Source organism: Chrysochloris asiatica, unplaced genomic scaffold (genome assembly GCF_000296735.1).
Source record: "Chrysochloris asiatica unplaced genomic scaffold, ChrAsi1.0 scaffold00161, whole genome shotgun sequence".
Lineage (NCBI taxonomy): Eukaryota > Metazoa > Chordata > Mammalia > Afrosoricida > Chrysochloridae > Chrysochloris > Chrysochloris asiatica.
Window position 1 is genome coordinate 3,256,122 of NW_006408679.1, and position 11,190 is coordinate 3,267,311.

General features: G+C 41.1%; 1 protein-coding gene across 1 annotated transcript in view; it reads left to right on the plus strand.

The window, feature by feature from the left end:
- The first annotated feature begins 1,404 nt into the window (after positions 1-1,404).
- SDE2 (SDE2 telomere maintenance homolog (S. pombe)) overlaps positions 1,405-11,190 on the plus strand; it is a 21,809-nt gene continuing 12,023 nt past the window's right edge. The window contains exons 1-4 of the mRNA XM_006871132.1: positions 1,405-1,533; positions 5,592-5,709; positions 6,813-6,924; positions 8,469-8,638. Coding sequence (XP_006871194.1) covers positions 1,414-1,533; positions 5,592-5,709; positions 6,813-6,924; positions 8,469-8,638 — 520 coding nt within the window. The 5' untranslated portion in view covers positions 1,405-1,413. The remainder of the gene's footprint in view (positions 1,534-5,591; positions 5,710-6,812; positions 6,925-8,468; positions 8,639-11,190) is intronic.

Sequence of the window (11,190 nt, forward strand, 5' to 3'; positions counted from 1 at the left end):
CTTTCCAGGAACAACATAGTCTTTATTTTCTCTGAACCTTTTCTCCGTCTTTAGAATCCCTATTGAGGGCCTCTCTCCTATTTCTCTTTCCTGTGTTTGCAAAACAAAACCAACAGCATCTGTAACTTCACAGGCCTTGAACTTCTAGTTTAGCTTTCCTCCTGCAGGAAAACTTGTTTGATTTTTTTTGTTGTGTTCCAGCAATGACTTCCAATTGCCAGTCATTTTAACAACAAAGAATGCAATTGTGTGGGCCAATACATTTGTGTTTAGAGGGCAGATATCTCCTTATACCCTTTCTTTACACTTGTTCAACGTCCTTCAGTTGGTTCCAACTCATGGAGACCCTGCAGAAGGTTTTCAAGGAGAGAGGCTTGTGAGTTTGAACCGCAGACCTTGCAATTAGCAGTCAAGTGCTTGTTACAGTGCCACACCAGCACTCCAAATATCTTAACACAAATGGCTTTTAAATTGTTCACAGTTTTAGAAATACCATAATCTCAGCCTATTAAATATTAAAGGACTCCTTCAGATTCCTTGAACCTAAAAGTTGTATTATGAGGATCTGTACGCATTTCCATGGTGCAGAATAAAAGTTAGGGTAGGATTTTTTGAAGGAGCATTACTATAAAAGTCACTCTAGCCACTGCGTTTCACAACGGCCCACTTGCTGTGAAATATTTTGAAAACAGAGCTCAAGCGGAAATTACGCAGAGGCAAACAGAAATAAGAATAAACAGGGTAGCTGGCAGAAACTGGGAAGTTAGCTGCTTCTGGAAAGGAAGAGCATGCTTGGTAAACCTGGGGATTGGGGGCGACAACCGGAGGGTGGGGGGTGGGGTAGGGGCGTTGTTTGAAGACCTTCCCGAGGTCGCGGGGCTTCTGGAAACCCATGAAGAGAAGCTCCCCAAAAGAGCAGAGGAAGCAGCTCTTCCAAAATTACCTCAGGGGCTGCAGCTTCTCCCTTCACACCCCCAGGGAGAAGTGCTTTCTCAGGCCACAATTCTCAAGACCCAAAAATAACTACACAGATGTAAGGAAAACGGCCAAAGACTGCGGCACAGGGCGGTGCTTAGTTACAGTCTTATCGCTTACAGCCAGCACAGTCGAAACCCAACTCAGGCCAGCCTTTTATAGCGAGTCCCTCGAGCCCCGCCCTAGCAACTTCTCCTAGCAACGCCTCGCCCTCGAGTTCTGCAGTCTTATCTGCCTCCGCCAGGCCCTTCCTGTTCCCCTCCCCCAGTCAAGGCGGCAAGGCGGCCGAGTCACGTGATTGGCCCCAGGGGAACGACGGGAACTAGCGGAAGACGTCAGGGGTGGGGCTCTGGAAGACGAGGGAACGTCATGAAGACGCGCCGGACTAGTTGTGGCGCCGAGTGTTTGGGCGCGTCTCCGGCTTCTGGTGTTGGGGAAATGGCGGAATCTGCGGCGCTCGTGTGGATTCGCGGCCCAGGCTCCGGGTGCAAGGCCGTGCGGTGTGGCTCCGCTCGGTGTTCCATATGGTATTTGATCCACCGTTACTTCCAAGATCAGGTGAGAATCCCGGCTCCTTGATGGGGTAAGAGGCAGACTGGATGTGGAAGGGTTTGTCGGGGGTACAGTCTAGTCTTTGGGTTTTCAGTGTTTTTGAGAATTCCGTAGTTTTAGAATGCTTCGAATTTATACTGAGGATTTCGTTTGCTTTTGAAATAGTGGATGTTTTTCCTTCCTATAAAGGCGAGAAAAATCCGCTTAGAGTCACACACACACTTTGGGCCTCTGTTTTTTCATCTGTAAATGAGGCACTTTAAGGTTCATTTCTGTACATTCATACTATGTGACGTGCACTGTGTCTACTAATCATGCAGCTGTGTTGGTTTCAACCTAGAGAAGTACGAGTGTATTCCACCTACACCTAGGCCTAAAGGATGGTTGGTGAGAGGAATGAGTTCATGGGGTCACTGTCGGGACCAAGGACTCGCACGTGTTCTGTTGAGGGCATGACTTCTTAGGGCCCGTCATTTAGCTGTTGTCACCAATCATTTGATTTCATTTGTCCATACATATTTTTAAAAACCTGTCAAGGACTTCCAAAGTACAGTTTTACTTGATCTTCAAGTAAGCAAGCTTTTACCTTCTATGTTATTAAGCTTGTTCAGTTAGCTAATGAATTTGGTAGTGTGCTAAAATCTGAATTTGGTTCTTAAGCTAGTACTCTTGTTTTCCTTTATAACCACACCTCTTCCATGCTTCCCAGGCTGTTGCCTCTGCTTGTTGTTTATAAACTTTACAAATGTTAATACTACATACAATCTAAACCACATCTTTAAAAGACTTAGACTGTTTCCATGAAAAATGTGTATTTGCAAATGTGGTTTTTCAGCTTCTTCCTTTGTTTTCTGACACTGAAATCCAGTCTAAACACTCAGTAGGGAAATATGATCTAAGAACGTCTGATTTTAATACCTCTGAAAATAACTTATTTCATGAGTTGCAGTTTTCAGATTTAATAACAATTGATCCAGAGTAAGACCCCAAAAGAATAAGATCATAATTATGAGAAATGTTTGGTAATAAGAATTTTAAAATAAATAACAAGACATAAATGTGTGGATTCAGTCATGCACTTTAGAAGCATGACGGTAACAGATGGTAATGTTGTCACGTGCTGTCAAGTCCCTTCCAACTCATATCGACCTTGCATATGGTTTCCAAGTAGCAGCTGCTGAGTTTGAACCTCTCCCCTTGAGATTCAAACAGACCTTGTGGTCCATTCCTTATCCTACAGTGTCATACCAGGACAGATGTGAATAGAAACGTAAAACCTATAAAAGGATATTTGATCAGCTACAGAAACAAATAAAAACAGTTCAAATTCTCACTTACACTTTCTAGAACAAAACTGTTATAAAGTTAATTCGCTCCCACTGAGGAAGTAAAAATCTGCCTTGCTGTTCATCAGACTGAAGAGCAGACACAGACAAAACCAACTGCAAGGTTAATCCTCACTGTTGTCAAATTAATTTTAATTTATAGCAACCCTATAGCATAGAGTAAAACTGCTCCTTAAAGTTTCTGAGATTGGAAATCTACCAGAGCAGGCAGTCCCATCTTTATTCTGGGGAGCAGCTGTTGGGTTTGAACCTCTGATGTACCTTTTCGTTCTCCCACAACACCACAAATGAAAACCTCACTCAAATCCAGTGTTGTTGCGTGTGGAGTCTGATTCATAGTGACCCTAGATGGGGTTTGTGAGACTGTAGTTCTTTGCAGGAGCAGATGGCGTCTGCTTTCTCCAAAGGAGCGATTGGTGAGTTTGAACTGCTGGTCTTACAATTGGCAGTCCAATGCTTAATCCTACAGCACCACCAGGGCTTCTTCATAGTGCCACCACTGCTGTCAAGTTGATTCCAACACATCATGACCCAACTGGACAGAGTAAAACCGCTCTCTAGGGTTTTCAAGACTGAATTGTTCCAGAAGTAGACAGCCTCATCTTTCTCCCATGGAGAGGCTTGTTAGTTTAAACCACTGTCATGATGTGGTTCAGGACTAATTGTTCAGAATGTTGTTAAGTGTGGTCAAGTTGGTTCCAACTCAGCGACCTTGTATAGTACAGTACAGCTTGTGAGTTTGAACCACCAATCTTGCAGTTCAAACCAACCTTGCAGCCCATTGCTTTATCCTACAGTGCCTGTTGGTGTGGTCACTTCTTTGCTTGTGATATTGTAGATGAAATTGTGTGTCTTTTAGGTTCCATATAACTTTGATGAATACTCCCTGTTGTTATTTCACAGCATCAGAAACTTTTGTAAAAAGACTTATGGTGTTTGGGGTTTGTTTTTTTTTTTGTTTTGTTTTTTTTCATCATTTGAGCTGAGAATTTTTGAAATATTATAGAGAGTGTTTGGGGGTATTTGTATTCCTGCAATGATTGACTGTAAACTTGGGAAAGGTAGCAGAAGAGACAAAGAAACATTGGCTGCTAACTGGTCCTAAAAATATTAAACTTATATATATGTGTGTGTGTTAAAAATCCTAACCTTCTGGTTGGACAGTGACTGATGGAACTCTGAGAGTATGGCCTTTAGGTACCCTTCATGTCTGGAACTGAACTCACTGCTGTGATTCAGTTTTCAGCCAAATAATAGGTCTATAAAGAGAATAGTAACACTAGTGAGATACCCACACCTTAGAATAATCAACCATTTGAGATCAGAAGGGCAGCTTTTACCTGAGGACAGGTTCAGAAGGGTCAGAAATATGGAGGAATGGAAACAGAAAACCCAGGAAGTAAGCTAAGTGATGGTGCATTGAGGGAATTTTGCAATCAGTGAGATGAAACAAAATGTATATGAATTATTGGATCTAAAACTAATGATCTGCTCTGTAAACCTTCACTCAATTCACAATAAAAAATAAAAAGCAAAAAATGACTACTCTTGTCTCCTCTGTCCCACTCACCCCCACCCCTACCTAACACTTGTCAGGATATATGATACTGTTTTTTGTTTTGGGTATCAACTTCTTTATTTTAAATGCTTGGTGAGTTTTATTTTTATATATTTAATTAATTAATTTATTTTTAATATTTTATTGTGAATTATGTGATAGTTTACATGGGAGAACATCAGTCTTACATTCATTCTATTGTATATCGTCTCATTGCCATGGTTACAATCCCCTCCATGCAATCCTTTCCCCCGTATCCCCAGCACACAGTCACTCTCCCTCTCTGGATCTAAAGTCTCCAGCTGCTCCATCGCTCCACATCATCATCTCTGGCTCCATTTCAGGCATCACTGCTTCTCTGGGTAGGGTCCCGCTCTCTGCTCTTCTCCCTTGATGGTCCTAGGGACCTCTGCTCCTAGACTGAAAAGTTAATCACTCCCCTCCTTGCTATAAAACATCCACCTTTACATTTCCGACCCTCACAAACAGTCCTGATAACAATTATTCACTATTGTATCACAGGAGACCCATCTGTATTTCATTGCAAGGATATATGATACTGTTTTGTGCCTTTGAGTCAGTTCCTACTCATAGTAACTCTGTATATGGTTTCTGAGGCTGTAGATCTTTATGGGAGCAGAAAGCCTCATCTTTCTCCAGTGGAGTTGTAGCTGGTAGATTCGAACTTCTGGTTTGGCAGTTGGGTTAGCAACCCAATGTGTAACCCACTATACCAGCAGGGCTCTAGAATTATATTGTCTGTTTTAAATTTGAGGACCACTTTTGACATTCAACTTGATTTTACTTGCGTGAAAAAGTTAGAGAAATTGGAGTATCCGAGATACTGGAGCTGAGCCCTGTACCCTCTTTACCTTGACTGAGATTTCCTACCAGACAAGAAAGAAGTAGTCTTTACTTTCACTCAGAAGACTGAAGATTCTTCATTTTCTGATTAGATGTTAGGAAACAAATGTGCTTAGAGTACATCATATGAAGTTACTTTTTTCTTTGAGTTTTTCTTTTCAATCCAAACAAATATTAATTGAATACACATTGTATATTCAATTATTGATAATAAAAAGATACGTAGGGCCCTTTCTACAAGAAACTTGTAATATCTCAAAAAGCGTTTTTTAAAAAAACCTCAAACTTGTCTCTAGGATGTTCCAGTGGAATACTTCTTTGTGAAATGCAATGGAGCACTCATTAACACCAGTGATGCTGTGCAGCATGGAGCCGTTTACAGTCTGGAACCCAGACTTTGTGGTGGAAAAGGAGGTAGGAATGAATGCTTGCTGCTTCTTTGTAACACAGTTGTGAACTTTAGTCAGACCTGTGTAACTGTCTCTGTTGTATGTCAACCTTGTTTTGTCTGTGAAATCCTCTATTTACTCACCTCATGCCAAACATTTCTCCTTTTGTTCTTTTTGAGGTGGCACAATTTCCACCTTCTCTGACCAGATAGTTCCTAGGCAGCACAGGCTCTAACACTTTGGGGAATACTATATGAAGAGAGATGACCATTATTCTTTATAGTTTGCTGAAGGAAGAGTATAAAACAATAGAACCTTCTTTTGCTTTTACTAAGATTTTGATTAGTTATCATAGTTTCAAAGTAGATCTGAAGTCATGTTGTTATTGTTAAGTGTCATCAAGTCAGTTCTGACTCATGGTGACCCTGTGTAGGGTTTCCAAAGAGTAGCTGGTAGATTTGAACCACTCACTTTATAGTTAGCAGTTCAGTGCTTATCAACACCAGGACTCCAAAGTCACCTTTGTTGTTCTTAGGTGTCATGGATTAAGGGCTTGGTTGTGTTAACTAAAAAGAGAGAAAAGAAAGTAAAAATGTAAAAACACTATGATTAGCTCCTTCAGTTTCTCCTGATGTAGTAACATGCCATACCTAAGTTTTCCCCAGATATGCAGTGATTTGGTAGGTTTCAGAGAGCTGACATTTCAAAATGTAATTGTCCTACTGTTTGAAATTATCAGTAAGAATGAAGCTTGCTATATCAGCCAGTGACAACTTGAAATTGTCTTTCCTTTTAACTTATTGCAAAATCTTAGCATACACATTTCAGGTTCTTAAGGGGAATCCTGGGATTTCTGGCACTGGGTAAAGCCCTCTGAAACCTGAGCACTGCAGCTACAATATTTCAGAATGCTAAAACACAAGGCAAAAGACATTCGATTGACTCAATTTTATTTATTCTTTCATCTTTGCTTCCTGCATTAGGACCTTGAGGTACACCTCCTTTTTTAAAAAGTGAGCGAGAGAGAAAATTCACCTAATCTTGTAATAATGATACTGTTTCACAGATTCAAGTTTTATCCATCTTCAAACCCTTTTCAACCAGTGTTTTCCAAATATATTTGCTCAGGTTTTGGTTCAATGCTACGAGCACTTGGTGCTCAGATTGAAAAGACAACCAATCGAGAAGCCTGCCGGGATCTCAGTGGAAGGAGACTACGAGACGTCAATCACGAAAAAGCGTAAGACACTCTCCCTTTTTTTGTATTTTCAAAGAAAGAAACATACTTGCCTAGCAATAGTGGTCTTGGTGTGACACTATAGGATAAGCGCTGGACTGCTAACTGCAAGGGTGGCAAGTCAAACCCACCAGTTGCTCCTCGTAAACCCTATACAGGGTCACTATGAGTTAGAATTGACTCGACAGCTCTTAAAAATAACATGTATATCTAAAATGTAAATACTAAATATCCAGACTCCAATTTAATACTGGATTTAACCTTTGCCATCATTTGATAATTATCTTGGGTTTCCTTTAAGTCTGTTACAGTAAGTGTCCCTTACAGTAAACATGGCACACTATTCTGAGGAAATAGTACAATTTGAACAAAAGTACATTAATTTATTGAGGGTAGATGTTTTATATATAAAAACGTATGCAGAGACTCAATGAGAATATAATGCTCTGTTATTGGTGACCACGTTCATCACCGATAAGGGGAAGTGAGGGAAAAACAGCAATGAAGCTGCGAGCTAAGCCCTACAGTGTTCAATAGACTCCTATGAACCCTGGTAGAGACCTGGCTGGCCAGCAGTGTGGCAAGACTTGGGGACTCTTGGGTCCAGAGTCAGTCACATAGCCACAGAGGACTAGAATGGAGACTGAAGTATCCAGCTGATAAGAAGAGAGGGCATATGCACAAGAACACCCACTCTTGCAGATAATACCCACTTGACCTGGCTTCAATGATTGGATGATCAGAGCTCAACTAGAAGAAGAAAGAAGAGGGGAAAAAAAAGAATAATCTGATACAATTTGATGAACTTGACCTACACCTATGGATGCAGTAGCTCAAAAGAGGGAACAAATCTTTATAGCAGGGATCATTTCCACCCTTCCATACACAGAGTAGACGGATGGGCAGCTTGGACATTGGCTACCAAAAATGGGGAGGCTTCAAAGGCAAGAAGTGACTGGCTTACAAGTTTTCAAGAGGGAATCTAGATCCAGAGGATGTGGTAGAATCTCCACTGAGTGAGTATCCAATCTGTCTAGGCGGGGCTGATGAAAGGAAATGTGGATAGGTCTCTTGTGATACAATAGTGAATAATTGTTATCAGGACTGATTGTGAGGGTTAGAAATGTAAAGGTAGATGTTTTATGGCAAGGAGGGGAGTGATTAACTTTGCAGTCTAGGAGTGGAGGTCTCTGGGACCATCAAGGGAGAAGAGCTGAGAGCGGAACCCTACCAGAGAAGCAGTGACGCCAGAGATAGAGGCAGAGACGATGACATGGAGTGATGGAGCGGCTGGGGACTTTAGACCAGAGAGGGAGAGGGGCTGTGTGCTGATGACCGGGGAGGCAGGCTTGCCAGGGTATACTCTTGGTTGGTTGGTGATGCATGGAGGGGATTGTAACTATGGCAGTGAAACGCTGTAGGATAGGATGAATGTAAAACTAATGTTCTCCCATGTAAACTATCACATAATTCACAATAAAACATTTTTTTTAAAAAAACATATACATAGTACATCCATTCATTGGCACTTGTTTCTCCACCCCTAGAATGGCTGAGTGGGTAAAGCAACAGGCTGAGCGCGAGGCTGAAAAGGAGCAGAAGCGCCTTGAACGCCTGCAGCGGAAACTTGCAGAACCAAAACACTGCTTCTCCAGCCCTGAGTACCAGCAGCAGTGCCATGAGATGGCTGAGCGTTTGGAGGATTCTGTCCTCAAAGGTGAGAGTGAGGGTTCCTTAGTGTGGTCAGCAGGCACCCCTGAAGCTGCCTGTTCAGACTTGTCTGCACTGCACACAGAAACAGTTCTCAAGCTTCCCTGGGTTAAGTTAAGTGCTGTGGACCCTCTTCCTCCAAAATGGACCACTTAGCTGCTGAAGTCACTGGGCTTGTGGACCCCAGATGAGAATGCTTTTTGTGCTTCATGGGGATAAGCTAAACTAAGAATTCAGTAGGTGTCCAGACATCAGTTTATTTGTTTGTAGTTTTAGGTCAATATTTCAGTGGTTTTTAAAGAACAGTGTTCATGAACTTTTTTTTTTTTTTTTAACGTTCAAAGCATTATGCTAGGGCTATTATGGCTGTGAACTGCAAGGTCAGCAGTTCGAAACTACCAGCTGCTCTGCGGGAGAAAGATGAGGCTTTCTGTTCCCATAAAGATTTACAGCCTCGGAAATCCTGTTCAGGGTTGCTATGGTTCGGAACTGACTCGACGGCACTTAACAGCAACAACATTATGGGTATGAATTCCTGGTGTGGCGATGTAGCACTGGACTGCGAACCACAAGCTTAGCAGTTCAACCCCACCAGCTGTTCCTTGGAAACTGTATCTAGGAATGCTATTAAATTGGAACGGATTCAACAGTACTTAACAACAATTACGGGTGTAATTGAATGAGAAGGAATCTTTCATAAAACTTTGATAAAACAGAAAATACAAATGTCTGTAAATAACTAGTATGAGGTGATGCTTTGCTAGGTGTGGTGAGGTCTCTATATGAGTCTGTCAGCCTCATGGTTACAGCTGGACATTGCTGCAGTCATGTCTGCTGCTTTGAAAACTCGGGTTCTACCTAGTAGGATGACTAAAGATTAAAAACAAAGTAACAAGCGATGGTAAGGCTGGGAGAATTGGAACTCTTTCCATTGCTGGGCAGCATATAAAATGATACATGTAAAATTGTAGAAAACAATGGTGGTTGCTGAGAAAAGTCTATTAAAAACACTGACTTCACTCAAGGCACATCAGTTCTGAAGGTTATGGTGACTATTCTTTGAAATTCCAAAGGGGTCAACTTTATAGATTATCTCAAAGGACACAGGGGACTTACTAATACAGTTTTCAGAAAATTGAAAAGTGTATTGATGAAAGAAAGGCCAGGAAAGTTATGCTGAAAAATGTTTCACATCATGGCATCTAGGTACAAGTTCCTCAGGAGCACAATGAAGTGTTCTGGAATATACCCATCCTTCACAATGATAACCCAGAATTTGTTATGATCCACACATAGTCAATAAAGCACAAGTAAACATCTTTCGGATATTGTCTGTTTTTAGCCAAAATCCATCTGATGTCAGCAGTGATATCCGTAGATCTATGTCCTCTTATTACTGTGGCTTGAATTTCTGGAAGCACTCTATTGATGTACTGCTGTAACCGTTTTTGAATTCTGTTCAGCAAAATTGTACTTGCATGTAATGTTAATGATACTGTTCAATGATTTTTGCTTTCCTTTGGATCACCGTTCTTTGGAATGGGCACAAATATGAATCTCTTCCAATTGATTGGCCAGGTAGTTATCTTCCAAATTTCTTGGCATAGATGACTGAGTGCCTCCAGTGCTGTGTTAATTTTTTGAAAGATTTCAATTTGTATTCCATAAATCCTGCAGCCTTGTTTTTCTCCAGTGCCTTCAATACAACTTGGACATCTTTCTTCAGTACCATTGGTTCTTGATCATATATATGCTAACTCTTGAAATGGTTGAGTATCAGCCAATTCTTTTTTATACCATGATTCTGTGTATTCCGTCCATTTTTTGATGCTTCTTGCATGGTTCAGTATTTTGCCCATTGTTGTTGTGCCGTTGAGTCAGTTCCTACTCATAGCAACCCTGTATAGGATTTCCAAGAATCCTATACAACTCGAGGCTGGAATTTTATCTTCAAGAAATACAGCTTGAGAAATGCTGAGCTTGTTTTTCCCTTTTGGTTTTCTAACTCCAGGTTTTTGTAGATTTCATTATAATACTTGGTCTTCTCTAGCTGCCCTTTGAAATTTTCTATTCAGTTCTTTTACTTTCACATTTCTTCCATTCAGTTTGGAATTCAAGAGTAAGTTTCAGGGTCTCTTCTGACAGTCATGTTGGTGTTTTCTGTCTTTTTAATAATCTTTTGCTTTTTTTCTTGTACGATGTTCTTGGTGTCATCCCACAACTCTCCTGGTCTTCAGTCATTAATGTCCAATGCGCCAAATCTGTAAATTCGGGTGGGATACATTTCAGGGTCATATTTTGGCTCTTGTGGACTTGTTTTAATTTTTTTCAGCTTCAGCCTGAACTTACATATAAACGGTTAATGGTTTGTCTCACCGTCAGCCCCTGGCTTTGTTTTGGCTAGTGATATGGAGCTTCTCCATCGTCTCACAGATGTAGTCAGGTTGTAGTCCATCTGGTGAGGTCCATGTTATTGAAAAAGATGTCTGCAATGAATAAGTTGTTGGTCCTGCAAAATTCTACCATGCTACCTCTAGTGTAGTTTTCTCTCACCAAGGC